We start from the raw sequence: 27,635 nt of genomic DNA on the forward strand, positions 1-27,635 counted from the left end.
CAGAGAAGAATCTAAACAAATTGTTAAGGAACGCTTGCGAAGTGCGAAAGGCTATTATACAATTAGTGAATTTATGATTGATACCACACCTTGGGAATGAAACGATCGCCTTCTTGCTATTTCTATTCAATTGTGTAAATAATAAAATAGGCAAAAAAAAAAACGCCCCGGCAAGTTTCTTTTGCCGGTTCTTCTCAGGTCAGGGTGTTTTCTTTCACGAACCGGTGGTAGTGTTTCATTTGACTATCAATAAATAAGTGTATGTAATATAACCTATATTAAATAAAGGAATTTGAGTTTGGAGGACATTGGGTACTTAACATCCCCCCCCCCCCTACTTAAAAGCATGCTCGCGGACAGACTCTAGTAGAGAATTTTCCATTACATTGTCTAATTATAAACAATAAAAATAGATTAATGTATTTGGCGGTTCTAACAACTCCGCGTCATGCCTTCACGCCGACTTAAGATAAAGCACTAAACACGGTCCACTTGCGATCGCTAGTAACTACACTGGCATTCATTTTGCAGAACACAACTTTACAACAAAAATATTTGTTTCGAGTAGAAGACATAGAAATACTGGCGAAAAATTGAAGTAACAAAGACATCCTCCGTGCTGTCAGCTAGGATATCTTGAACCGATTTTATGTATTTAATTGTATTGACTTTGAAGTCTTCTCGACACTTGAGGGAGACTTGCCTACCGATCTCTATTCCTCTTACGCTGGATAAGTATGACGTGCATTCCTATGTAAGAATAAACACTTTAGGAACCAACCAGGTTCTAGTACGTTTTATTCAAAATATAAAAAAATATTCCAAGTCTTTTTCTGAGTTTCTGTATTATAAAGTAACATAATAATTTAATAGCCATAAAATAGTATCAAAATTAGCCCAATCAGATAGATATATTCACTCACGAAGGCGTCTCCTCTCCACTCTTAAATTATCGCAGTTTACTAACAAATATAATTTTTTTTTTTGGGTGTCTTTAATTGTAGTCATCATACGCACACTAAGACAAGCTTCATTCATAATAATGCACGCCGTTAAGTAAACAGGAGGGGCGCGCCTTCATCAATTAACAGATATATAATATTATAAGGAGTTAGTGTAACTATCCGAACGTCATTACGTCAATATGTCAAATTTATTTTCATTCTCACTTTTGGCGGGAAGTAGCGCGAAATACGGTCAGGCATATAATTATTATACTGTTTTGTAACAATATTCGCAATCCAGAAATTGATAAAAATATTTTGTTATTAATTAAAATATTCTTGTAATAAATTTATTAAAAATATATATTTTTTTATATTTATGACGTTTCATGTACACTTCATATACAGCAAAGAAATCAAGGCAATCCTGTATCTCACGTTGCATTGTAACATTTTTTGATAATATGAATTTTGAAACAAATATTATCATTTAAAAGGTTTTTAAAGGATTAAATAATTTTTTTGCCGTAAACTGGTTGAACGTTTTCGTTGCACAAACAAACCGTTTATGAGCGATACAGCTTAAACCAGCCTGTGTGGACACAGACAGACAGACATATGTGAAGTTAAAAACTAGGTACAAAATTAATCAATAACTAGCTGTGCCCGCGACTTCGTGCGTGTTGGAATTTAACATAAAAGTTACTGTTCAGTTCGCAGATTTTACTATAACTTATTAACTCTGCATTAGGCAGCTTTTGTGATATTACGTCGTTGGTGGGAGGAACCCGTCGAGACGGTGACCCGAGGCCTGCGCGGGGTACTTAGTATTTGGACATTGCAGCGTGACTTTATTATTATTTTATATATAATCCAAAAATAAAAGTAGTAGTTACTCCTTATTACATCAGCTATCTGCCAGTAAAAGTCCCGTCCATATCGGTCCGGCCGTTCTATAGATTAGTCAGAACAAAGAGACAGACATACAGACAAAAAATATTTTGGTATATGTACCGTGTATACATACATAATATTACAAACAGACACTCCAATTTTATTATATATATATATATATATATATATATAAACTAGGTTTATACCGGATTGTACCACATTTTAAATTTATTGTACTTAACCCCTTGAGTCAGAGATATGGGGATGCAACAAAAGGTAAATAAATAATTATTATTCTTTACACTGTACTCTATTCGATTGTACTAGTATTATACTGGATATACCGGTGAGTCCAACATACCCCTCTCACCCCTCTCGGGAAACGCGTAATGCGTTTTTACAACGCCAAAAAAAAGGTTTATACGGGGTTATGCTTATTATTCATCTAATTACCTAACTTTAATGACTGATATTGAAGATAATATTGACAATTGTTAAACATGGCGAAAACACATATGCCCCAGAGCTGCGTCGCGTAAACCACTAGAATCATATACATTACGATACAAACGCTTTACGTAAACCCACACACTATCCCCGGGAAACCGGAACGTTTGGCTTGTAATTGAATAAAAATACGCCAGACAGTCAACGAGAGAGAAAAAAAAAAAACAGCAAAACAGGTTACAAAAACAATACTTATCGGTATAAAATAAGCATAATTATAGCCGCTTTTAATTGTGCCGTGTGATAACTTATCAGAGAAAAGTTGACGCAGAGTTTGCATTTAATTCTCAAGGTTTCACTTTTATTGTTGATTGTGCATTTGGTGATTTGTGCTTAATTTGATCTCTTCTCATGATGTCACCTTCGCTTTGAACATGGGATTGAAAAAAATAGAATAATTGGTGGTAAAGTTTCGTACCTACCCGTCTGGACAGGTATAACCCCCAAAGACGACGACGACGTACGATTAAACAGCAATGGCAAGGGGAGTAGTGCAACTACAGGCACTTAGCAACATGGTTCCCAGGGTTGGTGTTCTAGATGTACCGTATGATTTATATAGTTTCTTGCCGGTTCTTCTCGGTAGAATCTGATTTCCGAACCGGTGGTGGCTTTACTTAATATAGTTTGTTAAATGACGATTCAAAAGTGCTCGTAAAACACGCTCTTAAGCTCGCCTTCTTGAATAAAGTATTATTTTGATTTAGATTTTTTTTGATTTTATTATTACGGACCAATGTCTGTGGGCAGTGGTGCCCACTTACCATCAGGTGGTAAAATTGCCAGACTACCAACCAAGTAAAAAAAAAATTGTATCATTTTTAGAGGAAATATTTGAAGTAGGTTCATTTTCGTTATTTTTTATATTATTATTGAAGTATTCATAAAACAAATAACAATGATTTTAGAGAAGAAAGCTTGTGTCATAATTAAAAAAAACACTTGTTCTAGATACAAAGATGCCAAGTGGACTCCCCTATGACGCAACATCTAATGTGTTCAAATTTACCATTTTAAGTCTAACCTACTTATCTCAAATGACATAATATATTGCGCTTTACCAAACGCTGGCATGTATCCAGGTGCAAGGGTATTACACGTTGATAGTATTAAACTTCGGCCATTCCTTTGCAGGGCAATTTCATTTGTCAAGTTATGCAATGCATTGGTGCAGTGGGAGGAAACCTACGACCTTGATGGTTGTGTTCGATATTCGCTTGAAGTTTATATGTTGATCTAGCTTTCAATATTAAGACATTAAACTGGCTTTTACGTCGTATGTCGAAGACGTATGCCGATTGAACTTGGCGAACATGTATCAGCCCAAACAAGAGTCTCTGGACAAATGGTATAGAATTGGTATAACGATGGAATATTATCAGAGGACTTTATGCGCAAAATGGGATAAATTAAGAGTTTATTTTGATATACAGAGATTGTCAACGATATAAACAAAATGAGTCGAGATGACCCAGCGTTAACTGAAGATTGAGTGTCAAAACCGGAGCCATTTAAGAACCACTTCATTTTCATGTGCTTAATTTGTGTTATAATTCATCTCAAAATCCTCAAATTTCAATTTTACGCCCTGGAATATCAATAACATTGAAACAGTCGACTGTTTACTGGAGTTGTTTTCGGTTGTCACATTGTGAAATGTCGTATAAAAGTTGATCTTGCTCGATCGAGTATTTAATATATTAACTGAACTTCCAATTACAAGGACGATGGTTTAAAAAAAAAGTTGTTTTACTACACTGTGTATTGAATGCAAGTTTTATTGGACAGTTGTTCAACATATTAACATGACCCGGTTTTATGTGGTTTAGTACAGACCAAGTTAAAAACAAATATTGGACTAAGTGTTCTCAAAACCAAAAAACGGTGGCAAAACGCGACTGAATGTGGAAACCTAGACTATTCTAGTTGATAAGTCAGAAGAAATTCAAAAATCATCAATAGTATACCTAAAAAAGATGATAATACATAGTTAAGTCTGTTTAAGGGCATTAAAATAGTCTTTTTAATAAGTTCGTTTGTTGAAGGATATTAATTATTTTCCGGATTTTAAAAGAACTTGGAAATGAAAGAATCGCCATCAGGTCGATTAAAAAAAAGAACGCATGTAAGCTAAACGTTTTGCTACCGTAGTGGACTGATTGTTCCCTTCGTGACAATATTACTTGTCAATAAATTTTACCCTACAGTCTACCAGATTGATATCTCTGTTGGCGTAACACAAGGAAGGTTTCTGTCACCTTTCTTTTTACTGATCTTTGTGAATGAAACACCTAAAATAGTTACTTCTAACTACACCCTTACCCAGACGCTCTGTATATTCTCTCGACGTTCATCTCTCACCAATATGAGAAGCTACTGCGGTTAAGGGTCGAACTGATTTATATAATATCCTAACCTAATTAAACCAATTAACTACCCTCGACTATTAATGACGTCATAGCTATAAAATTACATATAACAAAATTAAACACATTTCTCAGGGTTGATGATCGTACCATGAATATAATTTTGCATCATTATCAACATTTATAAGTTAATTCGTTTTCTCTTTCATTAAATACTTTGACGAAATGTCAAACAGATTTATAATCTCCCTCTCCCTCTCTCACTCTCACTCTCCAACTTTTATAGCTTTTATAACAATATTTACAAGAGTTACACGTCATAAAACAAATCGATGAAGATATTTATTATAAATATGAAAGTGAGTTTCTTTTATCTTCCCACGCCTCAATGCGTCAATTGATCGTCATGAAATACATGCATACTTTAAAAAACGGAGACGGACATACGCTACTCATAGAACACGATAGAATAATATTATTACAGATTACACACTAGTCATTCATTTGATCATGATCCAATTCTAAACTGCCTAATAAAATAAAAATTACCGCTCTCTTGATTATGCATAAAGTTATTAGGTTTTTTTTTAATTAGAAAACTGTATACACTATCAAACTCGAAGACAAAAGCGTCGTGTACATATTTAATTTCATCATAATCCGTCCTGTCGTTTGACATACGACAAACTTTCGTATTTATAATCAAGTGAGATACCAGGTGAAAGAAATCGTGAGAAATGATTTGAACAAAAGTATTAAATTAAAAAAGAAAAACACAATTTGGATTGAACATATTTGATTCATTTACATCGAAAGTAAAATAAAGTGAAAGTAAAAGTCGACTTAAACACGACCGCATTTATAAACATAAAATATTTAATACATTCAATATAATTTAAAGATCCGTTACTAGTAACTTAACGGACATTCGTATAATACATGTTATATCTTCAAGACATAAACTCAAATAATTTTTATTCAAAAGCATTGTTAAAATCGTTAATGGCGTCAGAGAATTACGTCATTATATTTATTAGGATTTGATGTAGGCTGTATTTTTTTTAATAATCATTATGTTATATAGCTACTACCTAACTGCATAAGGTTTTTAAGAAACAGTAAAAATAAACGTGTCTTTTAATCATGACAAAATTACGGTAAACATTGTATATATTACATATTTAATTTTTTTTTTCAATATAACGTATACGACGAAAATTTAATTTTAATTAAAAAAGTAATAATAAACATACCTTATTATTTTATAATTTAATTTATGATCTTATAAATATTTTACGACCGAAATTACAATTTTATTAAAGAATTATAATTAAATGTAGTTAATTATTAAATATATCTGAATGTGTAATTGTTCCAATAGGAAAATAAGCGGAAATGTATGTTATTATTTGGATATTGAAAGACAATAAATAAGGATAATGAGTAATGTATCTTTCGTGTCCTGTTAATTATAGCAAAATAGATATTTTCTTAAATGTAAAAACAATGACGGCCAAAAATATTTTTTTATGTCAAAAAAATACGTAAATACCCACCCACTTTACTTACTTAATTCATAAATAATATCTAGTACATATTTATGTTTATATTATTTATCGTGAAATATAATATTAGAAATGAAAAACCATTCCTTTAAAATATTATTGACTTGACTGGATCAAAGCTTTTATAAATTTTTATAAAATGCTTTGTCAGCAAGAAATTTCAGATTTATAGGTAAATATCTACTATGAATGCGAAACATGGTGAACTACATTAAAAAGTTAAAAAACAAAAGCCATAGCAAACCTGTTTGCAAAAATCTCACGATTTCGCGGCCGGCTCCGGCGAAGCAACTTTTTTATTTTTTTTTCACAACACACAAATAACGACACAAGTAACGCAATTTAGGAACTAAAAATTTATTACATTGGCGTAATATAATACTGCACTCACCTGGTTGCTATTCAATGACACAATTAAGCCGTAATTTAATTCACAGAGGTTTGAAAATGCAATTCTGTAGCGCACTCGTGACCCAGCGGGCATTAGCACTCGCAATGCAGCCAACGTGACGTAGTGACGTAACCGATTTTATTTATTCCATTGGTACATTGTCCCAGTGTTGCTAAGCTAAAAATATTATTAAACGTTTAACAAAATTAATTAATTTGCTTTACAATTAAAACAGTATCAAAAAACTATAATTGAAAATGTGTATAGAAAATGAATACTAACAATTTTCTAAAAAAATTAAAATAGGTTGTCATTTGTTTTCGAAGTCATATTTATGAACGCATCTTAAACAAATTAAACTGTTTAAAATTGAATTAGAGGAGCTTTCAACCGTCAACCGTTTTACTTTTAAATTAAAAAATAAACGAAAGCGTCCTGTCTGTTATCATTTATTATTGAGTTTAACTAATTGTGTTCATATTTGAATAAGTGTTTTCTTCAGATATTCGTATTTTATGTAAGTATATTTTATGTTCAACGACTGTTTTATCATTTTTTAATTTATTATCGTTTGAAAACTAAGTAATTGAATACATTGATGTTTACATTTCTCAATTTGTGATATTGTGCTTTAGTTTTTAATTAATACAAGTAATTTTAATATAAGCTGTTGGCCGTGGACTAATGATAATGAAAATTATTCTAACTAGATTTATGAAGATTCATTCACAAACAGTGTCTGTTAGCCTTATATAATGTGTTTATTAATCTACACATACTTTAGCTTAGCTTAAATATACTTTAAAATATTTAATAATCTCTTAGACTTATTTCATAATATATTTAATATAGCCTATGAAAATAAAATAAAGAAGTATTATTTCAGATTGGTATATTATAATAATAAAATGTATATTATTATTATGCCAACCCCAAGTAAAATTGGCATAAGGGCAGGAGGATGTACGATATTATTATGTTATACACGTAAGCTTAACTGAAAATAAATTTTAAAAGTAATGTACCAAACATTTTTCATTGAATCATAGACTCAACGGACTCAGTAATTAGAACTCGATGACCAAAAGATTCAGTAAATTTTTATCCTTGGATGATGAAATCTTTACTCAGGCTCCAAAGCTTCTTCTGATGAATAGATTTCCATATATGAAAGTTGAGGCAGTTAATACATTTTTGCTTAACATGTTCTAAGACAGATAATTATTACTTAACTAATGTGTCTAGTATATTGTCTCTGCAAGTCTTGAAGTTCTCTTTAACATACTAGTTGTTAAAGGTGGAGTTTTAATATAATTCAACTTGATATAAGATTTACTTAACTCACAATTAATTTATTATTTTTCAGGATAAAAATGGCTTCAGTAGAGGAACGTCTCAATAAGCTCAGGGAAGACCGGCTTGTCAGAGAAAAAGCTAGGATTGAAAAGGTATCTTTATTTTATTGTATAGCTAGATGGATGGTAAGTGGTTACCGTAAAATAGACATTGTGGCTGTAAGAAATATAAATCATTTCTTACATTGCAAAGCATCGCCAATGTTGGCAACTAAGATGTTATGTTCCTTGAGCCTGTAATTACACTGACTCACTCACTCATCAAACTGGAACACAACTATACTAAGTATAGCTATTTTGTGGTAGAATATCTGATGAGTGGGTGATACCTACCCAGATGGGTTTGCTTAAGCCTAAATATTTATGTAATTTACTATTTACAGCAACATATAACCATTATCAGAATTTTTAGTTCTACCTGAATTGTCAGCACCCAGAATACATTAATAATTTTTTATTTTTGCACAAATGTTACAGAAAAATCTTTTGTATATAAATCAAAAAGTAATAGCATCATATCTTTGTGAATATCACTCTACTTTACAGTCTCTCCAAGCAAGTCAATACACTCGGCATTAGTATTTTTCTATCATAAGTAGAAACTAAAAATGATTAATGTAATTATAATTCATTTTTGTGCATGAAAACTATTATATGGTTATACAGAGATTCTAAAAGTAAATTAATAAATCTCTTCAAGATTCCTAGAATATATGGTGAATTTTGTTAAGATTGCTTGTTGATTTAAAGAATACATATAATTGTACCAGTATTAAAGCTTTGTGTGAGACTAGAAGGTCACAAAGCTTTTGTCTATAGTCAAATAGTATTATTCTGGTTTGAAGTTTGAGTGAGCTAGTAGAATTACAGGTATAACGGACATAACATCTTAGATCCTATGATTGTCTTGGTTCTGACTGTTTAAAAAGTGCTTTATACAACTTACAACCAAAGGCTGAAGGTGTCTTGCCATTAGTCGAACCGCTTACATAACATAATTAAACATTACATTAACAACCTGTTAATTTCCCACTGCTGGGCTAAGGCCTCCTCTCCTTTTTGAGGATATTCCAATATTCCACCACGCTGCTCCAATGCGGTTAGGTGGAATACATATGTGGCAGAATTTCGTTGAAATTAGACACATGTAGGTTTCCTCACGAAGTTTTCCTTCACCGCTAAGCACGAAATTAATTATAAACACAAATTAAGCACATGAATATTCAGTTTGCCTGGGTTTGAACCCGAAATCATCGGTTAAGATGTACGCGTTCTAACCACTGGGCCTCGGCTCTTTAGATAACATCATCCTTGCAAAAATAAAAGTACATATTTATGTACCCCGTTATGGTACCCTAACTACGTTTTTTTATAGCTAATATTGTTGCTTAGGCTGGAGTATACTATGACTACTTTATTTTATATATACTTATTTTGTAAATTTACTAAGAGTGTTCTTTTACTTTTAATAAATTTCACACAAATTAATACAAAATTGTAAATTTGTATTTTTTTTTCAGTTGCGGGAACTCAACTTAAAGAAATATGGAAAAAATGATATTCAACTGCCGAAAAACTCTTCGACTGTTTCTCTTCCCGTCAAGTCTAAATCGGACGCAAGTTGCGTTGCGAAAAATAATGTAAATTATGTTAAAAATAATATACAATCTAGTGGCCTGAAAAGGCCAACTTCAATACCAACTTTAAAAAAGATTCCACCGAAAGAATCTAACAATAATGGTAAAAATGTCCAGAGCAACAATACCAAACTATATAATAAAATTTCTAATCAAGTAAATACTAACATTAGAAGAGATAAAATGACAAATGTATCAAAAGTTGATACTAAATGTCCAAAAGCAGTAAACATGAATGGCAAAGATGTAAATGCTGGAAAACCATTGAAGGAAATAACTCCGGAAGTAAATATTAAACGCTTTAACGAAATTTGTGATAAAAACCCAAAAATAACAATTACAGAACCCAAAGACACTAACAAAAGTGTTAACAATAAAGTTAATCTAAAAAACGATTTGAAATCTCGCAAAAGTTTAGCGGCTGTGTCGAAAATCGACAATAAATCTAGGAACTTCGATAAAAGAAAAAGTATACAGCCAAATCAGACGGCAAATAGCAATGGTAGGAGGGAATCAGTTTTTGATAGACTTTACAAACCAAAAATGGTCGCACCAAAGGAAACTATAGACAATGCTCTTAAACTACGTACAGATCCGAATTATTTGAAGAAAGTTATAAATGATTCTAGATTAATCATGAACAAGAGGCATACTGTCTTCAAAGTTGAACCCACTATGCCAGTACGTAGATCGATATCAGCGGTACATTTGAAGAAAATAAGCAGGAAGGAACTGGGCAACTGCTTTCACAAATGGGCATCGATTGGAGAAAAGATAGATAAAGTACACCTCAAGGATGTTAATGAAGACGATTGTATAAAAGGTGAAAAAGTTGTATCGGCCGTTAAAAGCGAACGGAAAAAAGTTAAATTTCAAACGCCTATTCCTTACAACTTTAATACACCAAAAACGGATGAACTACAGTCTAAACTGCGAAATTGGTTGAAGAAACGAGGGAAAGCCATCGATTCATACCACCATTTGCAATGTTTTGGCTTACACAATCTTTCGAGGGACATTAGACCTTTGAATATAGACGCACCGAGGTTTGAAGAATTTGATGACGACGACAAAGAGAATGTCGCGCTGGATCATGACAGTGATAATGAATCGTATTTAGAAAACATGAACAATAAAAATGGTGACCTGAACGAGGAGAAGAGTGAGATTGGATTTCCGACTGAGAACTGGCGTAGAGCGAGCTACGTCAGTGATAGCATTGACTGTAACGAAAGCTATGAAACTACATTGACGTCCGGGGATGTGATGCATCACGTCGATGAACTGCTATTGGGTGCTTTGAATGACTTGACTGAATTATTGAGAGAGGTGAGTTGATTTGAAAAAATGTTAATTATGAAATGGCTGTCAGTGATCTAAGTAATTTCCCCCGTAAATTCATGGAATATACACTTATATTATTGATACAACCTTTTCTTAGTGAGTTGTAGGCAACTGTGCATTGCCTAGAAGCGGACACGGTAATTCCGGCATAGTAACTAGTTATGGATACAATGTATATTAATATTCATAATATCTCTTAAAAATCACTAATAAAATTGGAGATGTGAACACATTTCTGTGCTATATTCTAGTGGTGTACAATAAAAGTTTATTTATTTGTATGAATACACAATAAGTAATAACGGCGCCCAGGGTTTCGACTGGGAGCAGTGCGCGCGCTGGCTGCGCGCCCTCCGCGACCGCTTCCCGTCGGCGCCCGACAGCGCGCCCTACTGGGAGTGCCGCGCCGCGCTGGAGGAGCGCCACGGGGACCTGCCCGCCTCCGTGCAGTGCTGGGAGCAGGCCATCGCCAAAGGCACCGAGGTGAGGCGCTCGAGGTGGTTACTTCGCATACTCGTGCATAGATTGCAATATTTCTTTTTCCACAATTAAGCTAGATTTTTTAAATAACATGAATATCCCTCCTCTATAAAAAAGTAAACAGATCAGGAGAAGCAGTCTAGGCATCAGGACGAAGCAGTGATATGCTCAAGTGATTTCGTGATGTACTACAATTACTTTGAAATCACCACTGGCTTTTACTTGGTAGTATGACCTCCACATCAATCATCAAATCCATATGTTATCCATATTCCATAAGTTTTGTATTCCAAACCAAATTATAATTTTCTTAATTCTTTCTTACAGCAATCCGTGGTTGAAGCGAACTTAGACCAGCTGCTGGACAAGTTCATGCAGCTCAAGATAAGTCCGAGTTCAGGGCGACGTCAGGTCGATCCTAAGCTGGTGGATGTGAAGAATATCTTTAAGAGTACGATCATACGTTTCGCTGTTCAGCAGGCTAAGTTGTGAGTATTATTTTTTAATTTACAATTGAGATGAGAAAATCTAAGTATTCGTTTGGTAGAATTTTAAGCATTTTTCCAATTATTACGCTGAGCAAGTGCTGTGTAAATTTGTGTTATAATACAATAACCTCTAATGTAAGCATAACGGATCTGTATCACCAGAATGCCAGACATGTCTAGCCTGATCATAAGCATGGCGTTGTAGTTGAGGTTTCCTATCATTTTGAAAGATCTTTCATTTAGTAATGATGTTATTTCTTTCTTTTATCTCGTTATTACTCTCATTGATAAATTGTGACGTCATCGTTGACGTCACTCAAGTTGTAACGGTCGGTTGTGGTAGGTGGTATGTCCTTCTTTCGGTTGAAAGTTGCTTCATACAAAATTTCATCAATTTCGGTTTAGTAGTTTGACCATGAAAGCCTAATATCGCTCCCCCGGTGCGAGACCGTCACTTTTGCGAAAATACAATTTTGCACGTGAAGCATTTATAACTTTGTCATTCTCCGTCGCCGTGAAACGATAATGACACACACGTCATCTTATGGAAACTATGTGTTACGGTTTTTGCACCAAAGGGTTGCTTCAGGATACTTATTACGCATTTAACGTATTTTTTAATTTTTTGCAAATGTGACGGTCTCGCACTGAGCCAGCGATATTAGTATTGAGTATACTCTTCCCTACTAATACAGAAAATAGATATGATATCATTATGAATAAATTTATTTAAATAATAACCAAACTTACATCTAACTTATACTTTGTGCACTTTAATATGTCCTGCTTAGTTAGTTGGCTGGTTTCTGTTGAAATTAGCCTCCGTGAAAGAAATCGGTCAGGATGATGTCGACAAACATCGTCATCAAATTATTTTTTTCTAAGATTTCGTATATTTATTGAACAAATCTATTTCAGATGTGTAAAAATATTATATAAAATAATTCAGTGCCTCGGCGAGAAATTTAGCAAACTCATCTGTGCATGTGAGAGTATCATATTTAATAATAATTATTAGTTTTATTTGTTTGAAAGTATTTGGTTTGTTGTTATGGTAGTTAGTACATTTTTCGACTGAATGGGGGGAATACGTTTTTAAATTCAATTTAGTTATTGCGTGATTATTGTTAGGCAGTATGTGATGAGCTCTGAGTATGTCAGACATTAAAAATTAATCACATGCATACATGTTCTACGGGATGATCTTGCGTCTGTGGAACAGAATGAAAACTATAAATTTCTCTAAATACGTATCAAAATTTAAACTACATATTTGTGTTTCAAAAATCCGAACGAACGGTCAAAAACTTTTTCGATCGAAATAGTCCAGTGGAATGCATGTATCCTAACCGCCATTCGCAGGTTGAAATTAATTTATGTAGTTATACAAGAGTAACTCTAAAAAATTGGCCAAATATCTTCAAGCCGAAATTAAATCGATCATAGATATTTACCAATACATAAATGGATCTTTCAATTTGCTTCCCAATTATTATTATTTTTTATATTTTAACACGTGTGCTGGTCAAGAGTTCCATTGTTCGGCGGTGCGACGAAGAAAAGAGTTGCCAAATCTCTTTGCGCGCGAAGGGATCGATGTCTCAGTTATGCGGTGAAATCGCGAGCCAGCACGCGTAGATCTGTGAAGGGAAGGGGTAGCAGGAATTAGAGATAATAATTATAATAATATTAATATATTCTTATATTAATTATGGACTTTAGAAGAATAATAAGGAAGCTAAGCGTAGTGAGTGACGTGTGTTTGTGTAAAATTTAAAAGGCGCTACTGCTAGACGATGAAATCTTGAAGGAATGCGATAATATTCGATTAATTCGATACAGAAAGATAGATAAATATTTTTAAATTATTCTATACCACTAGTATTGCACTTTATTGAAATCTTATTCCGTAGATTTCGGTACACACTTCTTCGGATATAGAACTCTATGATAAAATTATCCAGAACGTAGGGCAGAGCCGGATCTACCATATGGCTTTTTGGGCTTCATCCCAGGGCCCCGTGGATTCAAGGGGACCCCAGCTAAGTCAAGTCAAAAATAGACGATAATTCGAAAGAATCCATAACTTTATTAAATTAAAAAGATCGTATGGTTTGCAGCCCTCCAAGTCCTGCAATGAATCAAACATATTCAATTAATTTAATTCAAGTCTACGTTCAGATATGTCCTAGGTGGGCCCTAAGTAGTGTTAGCCCAGGGCCCCCCTAAACTTACGGTCCGGCCCTGACGTAGGGTTCTGGTTACCCGTCACTTATACCTGTCTTAATGTCATGTGATCCTAGTACATTAAAAAATATATATACTATCATGTAATATGCACTGCTTTCTATTATACTATCCGACAAACAGATTTTTTTTTAAATATTGTGTTGCTAACCGATCGAATGATTATATATTATAGATACTTCAAAATAGGCAATTCCAACGGCAGGACGAGTGAAAATAAATAACCATTGAAAATCTCGACCAGCGATGTCGCGTTAATTAAATGTCGAAGTTGTTTATTTAGGCTCACTAACCTGGTTGGAATGGACTATTACCATTTCTCCCGATAATAACTTTGCCGACATTCAAAACGTCATTTCCTCACCAATTCATAATAAAAATCAAAGATCTCGATCGACCAATGATGTTACGTCAATTCAAGGTCACGGTAGTTTGTATATACTTACTCATCTTGCCATTGGAATGCGCTATACGTATAAGTACGGTTGATTGATTCTCTTTTGAGTATTAATTTTGAGATTTTAATACTAAATAAATGAACTAAAGTTTACGAAGATTTTAATGCTCTTATTATTTTTCCAGGCGCCAATCTAATGAGCCGCCGAAATACACCGTGACGCCGGTACGACGTAGTTCCAGGCTAAGTTCGCATTGGCGCCAGACACCGTTACGAGTGTGTACGACGATACAGCAAGCTTCAGAACTTGGAGCTGACTTCAAACCGAATAAGGCTTTGACGAAGACCCCTTAGTAGATTACTCAAGGTACAACGGACGGTCGATGGTTCTATCTTGACTCCTAGGGCTCTTGTTGTCTCAACGCCAAATACAAGTTTATAGGATAATAGAAATATTGTTGTCTGGTTCGCCTGACTGCCAAAAAAGTAGTGTAATATTTTCAAGGTTCATATCTATATACATGTGTGAGTTACATTATTTCACAAAAACTTAAATTCCTGTAAAATTTGGCTGCCTGGACTAGTGTTGAATATCGATAGTATTGCAAAAACCACTACATTTAACCTATACTATCGATAGTCCAAAACTATCGATACTATCAATAGTATTGCTTACAGAGAGCTAGCAATACTATCGATAGTATTGCCGTAATCAATAGTATTGCTCGCGGAGAGCTATCGATAGTTTTGCAACGCTGGCTTGGACATCCCAAGTGCCAATGGCTATAAAATCATTCACACATTATTGAAGTTTTAAATTTTTTAAATATAAATTGTATTATTTATTTTGAAAAAAGAAATAATCTTATAGAAAGAGCAAATCGTTCTTATGTTGTATTTTTTTCGAATAATACTCTTTTAATAGTCTTTTTTTTCTCAGCACTGTCTCTATTGGTTTATTGTATTTTTCTGTCGAGGCTTGAAAGATTTGTTTTAATAAAATCATGTATTAATATCGATATATGTACATATTATGTATAATCGTAACGTTTATATAATAGTATTACAATGCATTGTATTTTCTTGTTAACGTGTTCATTGACCGCGTGGTTCTATTTGACCTCTTTACCCTCCCCCTCTTCGAATAATTGAACTAGGTTTTATTGGTCATCTGCCATCTCTAGGTTAGAACGTATTTTTTTCCATTAAACTCAGAATACTTTTATCCTCTTGCTAGTACACACTAAAAGAGTATGGGTGTTAATTGTATGTTCTGAATACTTCTTTGATATCGAAAATCATTCCAGATTAACTCGAAGTTTGGTTGTCGTGTCAGTTGCTTTTAGACTTTAATTTTGTGACGAAATTGAATGATACCATTTTTGTAAAAAAAAAACTACCATCCACTATTACTTTTTCATGGTTTAAATGTTTTATTGATAAGGGCTTTTTTATTTTATAATATATTTAAACCATTATCAAAGTTCCTGTTTTATGTCTTAAATGGTGAAGAAAACTCATGTAAATAAAAATTTTAATGTTATTTTATTATTAGTTGGTAATATTTGGCTGGGACAATTTTTACGACTGGTATTATTCGTAATACCAAATTGTACATCTATTATTAACGTATGGTTGACTTTTATTATACTGATAATGTTAATTGTAAAAATCTAATGATATTTCTTTATATTGTAATTCTTAATATATACTTTGTAAAAATATTGTGTGTTTTTATTAAAATTTATCTTTTTTAATTATATTTTTGTAAAGTATAGTAGTGGTACTGCATGTTCGCTGTTACAAAAATAACAATATGCATTTAACTTGAACGGAATCAAGATAGTTTTTATACCGTTGTAAAGACAATTTAATGAATTCTATAAAATAATTTAATGCGGTATAATCATAAAAAAACATCAAAATCAGCCCAAAAACTTTTTACCCAGCCTAATGGCGTTTGGGACAAATAATATGTATATTTTATTACTACTATAATAGTACCATGTTCTTTCTGGCAACACTGAGATCAAATCATAGTGACGTTCATTCATGAATGACAGCTATTATTATAGGTTCCAGTTTAAAAAATATCAATCGACGGACGTGCTGTCGCCTGTCATTGTTCAAATAATTCGGATTTTTTACGATTATTTCGTAAAACATTTTCGAGTGTTTTTACGCGAGTTATAAAACAAAAGTTATTGTTGAGTGTTTGTTTTTAAGTGGTTTTAAACTTATATTCTCCTGCAAACACCTGATATTATAATTACACTTAATGGTGAGTCCTTATTTGTTAAAATTTGTTGAATACTTTCACTATAAAAATATCGTATCGTGTTGAATGCAAAATATTTTAAAACATTTAAAAAGTAAAAAAATACATTTTGGTTTAAAAAATAGCAACCTTATAGAGAAAAAACCAAACTTTCAAAGAAATAACCAACTGTTTGTAGTAAGGTCGTTTTATTTAATTAAAAAATCAACAGGTTTTAAGCTTGCGGTATGCACTTTTGATATGTATTACAACATTGTGCAATATCGTAAGTTTGAAACAATTTAAATAAAGTCGGCTTTCGTTTTATAATATTTATGATTTAAAATATATAAATGAAATGTATTTGTTATTTGTGTTTCTATCGTCTAGAGTTCCGAGCGGAAACGAATGAGTGACTGACTCATGACTATTTTTCCATGCAGGAAAAAACTTTTAAAAACTATAAGCATAGTATAAAAAATGTTCAACAGTATCAATTAAAAATGATGATAAATTATTTGTTTTTATTTTTGCATTACGATACAAGTTTACATTATTATTCGGAATATATTAAATAATTTAGTCGTAATAAATACGTTAAAATTGCATCGTTACAAAAAAGGTGATTCATATAAAAACAGTTTAATTGTATTTTAAATAAAGTATCAAACTGTAAATCAACTGCTGGGGTAAGGCCTTTTGAGAAGGTTTGGAGCCTACCCCACCATTTTTATACAAAAGCAATGAAATTACTATTAATCTATCGTTATTTAAACTTTAAATAAGTGATCGAATAGATCCTTCATTTCACCTTCCCATTGTTTGTTTAATAATGTACTCTAAACGCACGCAAAAAATAGAATGGAGTAATTGTGTTTCATTGTAACGATGTGTTGAAAAAATCCAGGTAAACCGATCTGATGGCCGCAGTTTTTTCTCTGTAACGTGATATATTGAAATTCGATTGATATAGTTGAGTCTCGCGTATTATACTAGCTACCGGCTTCGTTCGGGTAAAATAAGGGTCTACATTAAAGTTATTATTATATCTTAATACCTCTATTAGCGTGATTTTTTAACGTTCTGATATTCTGTAAGAAATATTAACCAACCCGTATATTGCTAATGCGCCATTTTGGGAACTAAGATATAGTCTATTCCAATCGAAGATAAATAAACTTTAAATTTACGAATTCCACTTTGTTAATAGTAAAACAGTTCTTAACTAATGTATGTTTATTTATTATAATACAGTACTTATCTTACTGAACTACTTAATATATTCCACTTTCATTTTACCAAAGTTCCGATAACAGTTTTGTAGACGTTCAAAACGCCAGTTATTCGCAAATCTTCTATACATATAATACTGTGTTAGTTTTACTGAATGCATATGTACGTATACACGGTACATATACTTAAATAACATTTTTTACAATTCTTGTCTGTCTGTCTGTTTTATTTTAGATTTATATGTAAAATAATAATAAAGTCACGGTTTTTTAAAAAATTCAAACGCGCACGAAGTCGCGGGCACAACCAGCGTAAGTCGATCTTTGTCCCAGTGATTATGGGACGATAGCTGCACATAAAAAAATTGTTATGGTCTCATTTTGAAGAGCTCCAGCCATAGATGTGCAGAAAATTAAAGAGGATTCTTGATTGCAATTTACTAAATTGTTACAATTTAACAAAGAATTAATTTTAGAGAGAGGAAAAACGTTACGAAAGGCTAAATCGTAATGAATGTCATAGATTATATTGTTTAATGTGTAGACCCTGACCTAAAGGTGTTTTTTTTTAAATCGGACTGATGGTTCTTTTAGAAAGATAAGCGCGTTTAAACAAACCGTTCAGTGGTATATATTATTATATAGATAAGCGGTCGTGACTAACGCTATCGTGGTCATGGATTTTAGCAAATTTTTCATGTCACTTCTAACGCAAATCAATTGCAGTGTATTTTATTCGAGTAGATTTTTACAATATTTCAACTCCACTCAATAAAACCTCCAGCGTGAACGGTAGGAAACTTTCATTGTTATTCTTCATTAAATAGTATAAAACAAAGTAGCTTACCGCTGTCTGTCCTGTATATGCTTTGATCTTTAACATTACACAACGGATTTTGATGGGTTTTTTTTTAATAGATAGATTGATTCAAGAGTAAGGTTTGAATGTATAATTCATGCACAATATAGTCTACAAACAATAAACACTGATTATATTAGAGGTTTCTAAAGTGATGTCGTAAATAAACACATTGTTTTGAGCTTACATTGCAAACACTGGCTGAACCCTACGAGATAGATCAAAATAATGCACTACAGTATTGTACACCTTAAAAAGTTCTTCAAAAAATCCCGCGCTAGTATAAGTCTATCCCTTAGGGATAGCCACAATAACCATTTTTATCCTTTACTTTTTACGATAAATAATGGCTTATTTTCAAAGCGATTTTAAGCAATACAGCATTAATCCTTTTCCAATTAAGTATCTTAAATACATAGTGCAGTTAATATAGATCAATATGGCCCTTTACAGCATGTAACTTAAATGAATATTTTCGAAGATATTACAGATTTAAAATGAGGTACGGTTTGTATTGTCTCATGACAAAAAAGGTGTGAACATTGTAAGACATTCTTATATTTAGATATTATTTATATATTTAGTGTCAGCATTGCACTCGTGCGAAGCCGGGTCGGGTCGCTAGTTTCAAATAAACACGATTTACAATGATGTTAATATTCACAATCGGTCCTCGTTGAAACCCGAGCGTCAATCCGAGCATATTTATGGATTTACTGATTAATTTGGTCTATATAATTTTTTTTTTAATTTGTTACGTCTTAAATTGATTATATTTTCCGGTATCTTATTATATATGCGTGTATCATTGCCCGAAAACATTCTCTAAATAGGGGTTACAAGTTTGTTTTTATTTCTAGTATTAATAGTATGTTGATTAAGACATTACTAATATTCCTATTTACCTTTTAAGCGTATCACTTGAGGTTAGGAGTGAGGGCCACAATAGCCCAAGGGGTCAGGATCCATAAAGCATTGCGCTATAGACGCTTCTTTATATATTCTTCCATATAAACATTATATCATCATAAATATATTGTACAGTAGCCGTGTATACGCGAATTTATTTAAATTTTTCACGTTATGATGTCCTTGAAATATTGTATTGTTCGCGTTGACATTTGTCACGGTAGGTAATGAAAGTAATCGTTTTATCTTTTTAAAATTGTTAATGAACATCCCACTACTGGACAAAGGCGTTAACATATCTGCCCAAGGCGTTGTTTTCAAATTACACATACTGTCAATGTTATGAGGTCTTTGTTAAACTTAGTGTTTCGGTTTAATTAATTTTTTTTTTCTTATCTTTACTTTGTATAATCTGTTATTGTTCTCGCATAGCCGTTGGAATATCCTTTATTTTTTTGTTCTTGCAGTTGTGTTCTACTAATTATGAACATCAAGTAGGCAATTTATACCCTTCCTCTTCTAATCACTGTGAAATATCCTTCTTAATGCATTTAATATTATTATTAATAATAAAGCTTTTCTATTTCATTAACATACATTATCAGATGTTCTGCCGCCAAACAACAGTACTCAGTATTGTTGTGTTCCGGTTTGAAGGAGAATGAGCCAGTGTGACTACAGGCACAAGGGACGTAACATCTTAGTTCCCAAGGTTGGTGGCGCATTGGCGATGTAAGGAATGGTTAATATTTCTTGCAGCGTCATAGACAATGGTCTATGGGCGGTGGTGACCACTTACCATCGGGTGGCCCATATGCCCGTCCGCAAACCTGCAAACCTATACCATAAAAAAAAGATTTAACAAACTTTAATCTCCCATTTAACCTCCTTAGGAAATGAAGTTTGAAAAAAATCATTTTGTTAGACCCTCTTGTTAATGCAGTGTGTTGTCATTCGGTTATTTTATTTTTTTATCAAGTACAAATTTGGGAATATTTGATAAAAGGCGAGCGACAAAAGCAGGCACCTACTAAGTTGTTTTTTATTTGCTCGTTCGTGCGATGTCAACGACCGGTAGGGTGACAATACTCGAGGATATTTAGAGGACAGTCCGTAAAAGGTTATTGTCCAAAAATTAGACACAGTTGTTAAACTGTAACCATGAATCACCTGATGTACAGACAAAATTAACAAAACTGATAACCTTTAGATATAGCTACTCCTAACACAACATACAGTTGACATCGAGGGCTCGATAAATATCAAGACTAACCAATAAAACTGAAGCGTCAGTGGCGTGCAGACTGTTCCGTTTTCATAGTCATCTTGTTAACTGGGATCGTACCTAAAAAGCTACAACGTAGTGTTGATATATTACAGCTCATCACTGTTCATTTACTCCGAAAGGCAATTATCCTCAACACGTACCGCGTTACCTGCAAGTTTCTTATGTCATCTCATCTGATTGGCTAAGGCCAGTGTTTAGGATATCGTTACATCATAAGAGAGAAAAGTAAAAAGACAGTATAATAATATTAATAATGTATTAATTTGCCAATTTGTAGGTAACAAGATTACAGTATGAATTGTTTGCGTCCCTTACATAACTGATTATCACAATGTGCAATTGTAGTACGTATTTTTAAAATTAATGTCATGCTTTATCAAATAAGTAATAAAATATAACGTAAAATTGTGTAGTTATTTCAAAATGTGAACTGAACGCCTGAAGGAATTCTGACTGGTAGAATTAGGAATAGTCTTATCACCAGTAGAATATTCAAACAGGGGTTTATACAAATTTTTAGATCTAACTTGATTGTGGTTTCCGTAATAACCCTGCTCATTTTTTATAGGACGGCAACGCACCTGTAAGCCTCCGGTTTTGCAATCCATTAGGTGAGCCTCCTGCTCGTTCGCCCCAACCTTCATAAAAAATAAATAAAATCCCGTCCCTAATTCTCTTATTAACTCATTATATACAACGTACATTATTTGTCAATGATCCGCCATTTCTTGACTCGGTTGATCTGAAGATAACAAGCTCAAATACATCGTGTCAGACTCACTATATTGCGGTAACAAATCGAATATAAAAGCGAAAGTTTGTATCTATGGATGTGTTACTCTTTCACGCAAAAAATACTGAATGGATTTTAATGAAACTACAATAATATAGGTCATACATCAGAAGAGTACATGGGCTATCATTTGTAATGAATTTGTGTGAATAATACCCCTGAATCGCGAGTGAAGCAGCTCGCGAAAACTAGTAATATAATAAGGCAATTATAATCAGAGCTCATGGTTTCCAGTGCGTCGTGTGGTGACACTAGAGACAGTATGGCAACCGGTACTCGATCTAAATTAATGTCTCCATTAATTTTTATCCGCTATGAATAATCAATTGTCAAACGAAATAGAACTAAATGTACCTACCATAATCAATTGAAATGGCGTTGATATACAAAAAACTTAATTATACAAAAACTAGACAGACGGTTATTAAATAATAAATTTAGTTTTAATTGTCTGAGTTAATTATGAGATAGAGAATGGTAGGTTCAGCGAGGGTCACGTGGGCTGAAAGGCCGTTGGTATACGAATATAATTTTAGTAGTATCTTTATTTAAGTACTTATATTATAAAGATGTATAATTTGTTTGTTTGTATGGTGGGGGGGGGGGGGTGTTATATGTTGGTATGTCCAGAACTAATGATCAAATTCCAAAAATGTTTTCATTGGTTCAGCTATTAGTATTATCCCTGAGTGCTATAGCACCCTATCGTTGCATCACATTAACAGCCTGTATGTATATTTCCCACTGCTGGGCTAAGGCCTCTTGTCCCTTTGAGAAGAAAGTTTGGAGCATATTCCAATACGCTGCTTCAAAGCGGGTTGGTGGATTCACATGTGGCAGAATTTCGTTGAAATTAGACACATGCAGGTTTCCACGCGATATGCATGAGCATGAGATGAATTATAAACACAAATTAAGCACATGAAAATTCAATGGTGCTTGCCTTGGTTTGAACCCGAAATCATCGGTTAAGATGCAAGCGTTCTAACCACAGGGCCATCTCGGCTCTCTATCTTTATCTTTGCATATATTTAATTAATTAAAGGAACGGATTCGATATCCCTGGAGATCAGCTAGATTCTAAATACACTTGACCATTAAGATTCTTCAGTAATTAAAAAATAAACTCCTGCGATAAAAGAGGTATATACTGATTACATATTAATAAAAATGGCTAAAGGATATACTTTAATAAAGTCAACATGTACATTCTCGAGGTCATTAATCCAGAGAAAAATTCTATCAGATCTGAATAACGGTTAATCACAGAATAATGACACAGTATATAATAATTGCAAAGTATACATATTTTAACTCACAAAGGCGTACTCATGAATAGATCTCTAAACTGTACTAATATTATAAATGCGGAAGTAACTCTGTCTGCCTGTCTGTTGCTCTTTCACAGACCACTGAACCGAATTGATGGCATTTGGTATGAAGTAAATTTGAACTCCAAGAATGTACATACTTGTAGAAACTTTTTATGCCTAACACTTAAATAATAAATACACTATAATTGTTATGTTTTGTTAACATTCGCCATTAAAAGATTGAAATACTTTTGGATAAAGATTTAACATGGACAGTTCTTGTGATGGCATCACATCAAAAAATCTAAATAATTTCTATTAGTTTCCGACTGCAATTTCGCCTGCTTGTATGGAGGGAGTGCAAGTGTTTATTAAATCCCATGAAATATGAAAATCTAAGATATGTTTATTCGTGTGTCTGTTTCGATCGTAATAGGCTGTACAAAAATTTGACCATGAATATATTAATCACTTATATTCAACGAGACGTTTCAGGTAACTCGAATGTTAAAGCAATGATTCGTACCAAGGTCATAGCTAAGTATAATTTCGAGGTTAACCTCTATTTCACCTTTTTTTGACATTAATAAAATGTATAAAGAATTTCATTGGACGTTCCTAAAATGTTAATTTTTGTGGAGACCCTATGTGGTTATTACGTTTTGGCGCTCGTTTTATGTTATAAATAAAAACCAACATAACCAGACTGACGTCTGTATTTTTTGTATGATATTCGTACGGAAGGGTAAATGGGTCACTTGATGGTGACCTCTCGTACACATTGGCGCCGTAAGTAATATTAACCATCCCTTATAACAGTAGAGATGACCCAGTGATTAGAACGCGTATGTAATCAACGAAGTACCACCGAAGTGTTTAATCCGTTTATAATTCATCACGTGAGGAAACCTGCATGTGTTTAATTTTAATTCAATTCTGCCACATGTGTATCTATCGACTCATTGGAGTAGCGTGGTGGAATTCGCGAATTTCCAAGTGCGTAATCTGTTTATAATTCATCATGTGAGGAAACCTGCATGTGTTTCATTTCAATTAAATTCTTCAACATGTGTTCAACATCTATCATTGGACCAGCGTGGTGGAATTTGCTCCGAACCTTCTCCACAATAGAAGATACCTTAGCCCAGTATTGGGCGTTTTACAGACCGCTTTACTTATAACACCCATTCCCTGCTGACCTTGGGATCTAAGATATTATGTCCCTCGTGCATAGTTATACAAGATCAAATAATTCCTTAAAATAACATTGATAAATTAAGCATATTACTCAATATAAGATTAAATATATGATAGAAAAACTGCGGTAGCACTACGTTTAATACAATTCTGTAAAATGAAGGTTCGCAAAACGAAAAGTGCTCGTAAAACTCTACTCGAATAAAGTATATTTAGATCAATCCATGAGGAGGAAGTTCTCGTAAAAGCAACTTGATAGTATATTTAAGAAAATATATCCCGTGGTTTCTAGGTCGATCGTTACGGGCTTGGTATTCGATTTTAACGCGCGTGACCTTTTTTTGGGATTCTACGAACTTATCTATTTATATAATAGAGGTGTGTCTGTGTTGGGTTATATTTATGTTAACTTGGTGGTAGGGCTTTGTGTTAGCCCGTCTGGGTACCGCACAACATATATTCTACTGCTAAGCAGCGATACTTGGTACTGTTGGGATATAACATCTTAGTTCCCAAGGTTGGCGGCGCTTTGGTGCCATTGATGTAAGGAATGTTTAAAATTTCTTACGTTGCTAATTTATATGGTGAACACTTACCATCATGCGGGCCATTAGCCCGCCCTACATATGTTATAAATATTCTTTTTACTCTATGTGATAGCCCATGAAAAAGATTATATAGGAACCCCAACTACGTTGCCTAGAGACCAATTTCTGTATTCAGAATTTCATGGCTAACGTCTCTACACAATTAATTCAATCCTAATAATAGTCCTTGAGCGTCCATCAGACTGACTGTATCAAGCGAAAGATCATCCTTAAATTACCAAAATGTAATTAATATCTATGAAGTATAATTTGATACCAAAAAATTGATGACCTAATTTGCTTGCTGCAGTTTGAACTAGGAATTATTTTGGACACCAACAATTTTGATGTTTAAATCGGCCGGACGTCCAGTTACGGCTACGCTCTTTTTAACATGTTCTAAATCCAATTTAAGAAAATTACTTTCAGTGGAATAAAGGGTTAGTTGTGCTTTCATTTCGTTTACAAAGATGACGTCACCGGCGCATCCAACATCCAATTGAATGGGGATTCAAGTATCTGTTTATTCACATGTATTTTGATTGACTTTAATCAATGTTGATTTAAAACTTAACAAGTGTAACGAGCGATGTTGACAAAGACGAATATTTCTCGTGGAATTTTTCGTATTATACTTGTTTTTATATTATCTCAGAAAGAAAAAAAATATCGTATACAAGAATATGAAATTCACGCTTGTCGTGTAAATAGTCTAAATTTAAAGCGTTTCTAATTATATATTAATATTATATGCTAAAAACATCTTTCGGTATAAGATTTATGTATATTGGTTTAGTTGTGTTTTTAGTTAGGCATTACAATAAAAATTAACAATATCTTATTAGTACAGAAGATTAATCATATTTTTGTATAAATTTAGATGTCAGGGCAAAGATATCCTGTCCTCTCAAAAAAGAGTAAAAGTGCATATTGGTGAATATTGAATACTCATGTAGTAGGGTTTCATCTAAATCAGGAGGTTACCTGAACGAAATAAATTAATGTTCTATCGATCACGGCCACTGTTCAGAACTCGTACATCGCCGATGATTGCGGGCTTAAACGCAAGCAACACTGAACCTTCACGTGCTTAATTTGCGGTTATGATTAATCTCGTGCTCAATGATAAAGGTTATCATCGTGAACTGCAGGTCAATGAAATTCTGTCACATTTGTAACCAGCATTGGAGCAGCTTTAAAGCTTCTTCAAAGGAAGACCAGAGGTGGTACAGTTATTTATTTTTTCTCTTTTATCTAAGGACGATTTCGCCTCGATTGGTTCTAGTTCCATAATATGGCCGATACGTTCAGTAGTTCCCACACGATTGACGCATACGCAAAAAATGACGCATAAAGAGATAAACAGAGCAATATACATACAACCATACATTTTTCTACTCGTCTAATCCAAACTGACAATAATACCCAAAAGTTAGTTCTAAACACTAGTTAGCCTCGTCGTGCGTTTTCACGACGTTACATAGAAAACATTTTTTTTTTAAATTATCTAACGTGTTTATTTATGGCCAATCTGATCTGTCACGTTTACCGTCTGTTTCCACGTTCGGATATAGTCGCCACGTTGCCGATAAAAGGCGATGACTCTGAAAGATACGAAGTATTACGCAAGACTAATTTTCATCTAACGTGATTTGTTGTATGTATGTAACTTATATTTAAATTAGAATGTTTTGTAGAAAGTTAATTTGATGGTAGATACCACCCACTCATCAGATATTCTACCGCCAAACTTGCTTAGTAATGTTATTATGTGGGGTGATTGAACAAGTGTAACTACAGGCACAGCATCTTAGTTTCCAAGGTTGGTGGCACATTTACATCGCCGATTTAAGGAATCGTGACTATTTCTTACAAAGAGTAAATTAAAAGCGTAAATATCACACTGCTCGCCTCAAGTCTCCTTTCTTGAACAGAAATTTAAGAGCTTTTTCTACCGTTTTAAATGCGAGTTGGTAGAAACCTATGTGACAGAGTTTCAAATGTTACATGCAGGTTTCCTGACGATGTTTTACTTCACCGCCGAGCACGAGATGAATTCAAAACATAAATTACAAATATGTAATCTCAGGTGACTCAGATTTTATGTATTGCGCCATGTCGTATTTACAGCTAGCAAACTCTCACTGTTGGGAAAATATCTCGTTAAGGAAAATGCTTAGAGCTAATTGTGGATAAAGACAATTGTTCTAGTATTTCATTTGGACATAAAATACAAATCATTTACGTGTCAATTCAGAACTTGAACCAGTTATAACCGGTTTTTATAAAGTTAAATCACCATGTTCGTGTATAAATACTAGCAATTATAAATTTACTAGTAGAAGATAAACACTAGATCGTAAATATATTAGTGAATTAAGATGACCTGACATGATTAGACTGACATTTTTTTTTTGTAATTTTACAAAATAAAATCGTCTGATAGCTGGCAAAATTTAATACACTTAACAATTACACAGATGCAACAGATGTCCGTTGACCTGGTTGATACAACAGCTTCATAGCAACTAGTCCAAGCGTCGGAGTCAGGTGTTAGGTACACTGTGTCTTTCCACGTAGCACTG

General features: G+C 33.3%; 3 protein-coding genes across 4 annotated transcripts in view; 2 read left to right on the forward strand and 1 right to left on the reverse strand.

Moving 5' to 3' along the window:
* The window catches only part of LOC113391665 (juvenile hormone esterase-like), a 34,169-nt gene extending 27,370 nt beyond the window's left edge, over positions 1-6,799 (reverse strand). The window contains exon 1 of one of the 2 annotated variants that reach the window (XM_026627708.2): positions 6,668-6,799. The gene's annotated coding sequence lies outside the window, so the exon portion shown is untranslated. The remainder of the gene's footprint in view (positions 1-6,667) is intronic. The other variant, XM_026627704.2, reaches the window with a different exon arrangement.
* A 242-nt stretch (positions 6,800-7,041) lies between these two features.
* LOC113391667 (uncharacterized) lies at positions 7,042-15,228 on the forward strand. Its single transcript, XM_026627709.2, has 6 exons — positions 7,042-7,184; positions 8,034-8,115; positions 9,543-10,988; positions 11,316-11,486; positions 11,811-11,971; positions 14,801-15,228. Coding segments are annotated over exons 1-6 (2,031 nt in total). The 5' UTR covers positions 7,042-7,182; the 3' UTR covers positions 14,970-15,228.
* A 1,459-nt stretch (positions 15,229-16,687) lies between these two features.
* The window catches only part of LOC113391661 (probable multidrug resistance-associated protein lethal(2)03659), a 54,062-nt gene continuing 43,114 nt past the window's right edge, over positions 16,688-27,635 (forward strand). Inside the window, exon 1 of the mRNA XM_026627697.2 lies at positions 16,688-16,896. The gene's annotated coding sequence lies outside the window, so the exon portion shown is untranslated. The remainder of the gene's footprint in view (positions 16,897-27,635) is intronic.

Source organism: Vanessa tameamea, chromosome 30 (genome assembly GCF_037043105.1).
Source record: "Vanessa tameamea isolate UH-Manoa-2023 chromosome 30, ilVanTame1 primary haplotype, whole genome shotgun sequence".
In the NCBI taxonomy this organism is placed as follows: Eukaryota; Metazoa; Arthropoda; class Insecta; order Lepidoptera; family Nymphalidae; genus Vanessa; species Vanessa tameamea.

Excerpts from the sequence above, each read along its gene's own strand:
- LOC113391667 (XM_026627709.2), top strand. Across the intron at positions 8,116-9,542 it reads AAAAAGCTAGGATTGAAAAG|TTGCGGGAACTCAACTTAAA; the intron begins GTATCTTTATTT and ends TTTTTTTTTCAG. Across the intron at positions 11,972-14,800 it reads GCTGTTCAGCAGGCTAAGTT|GCGCCAATCTAATGAGCCGC; the intron begins GTGAGTATTATT and ends TTATTTTTCCAG.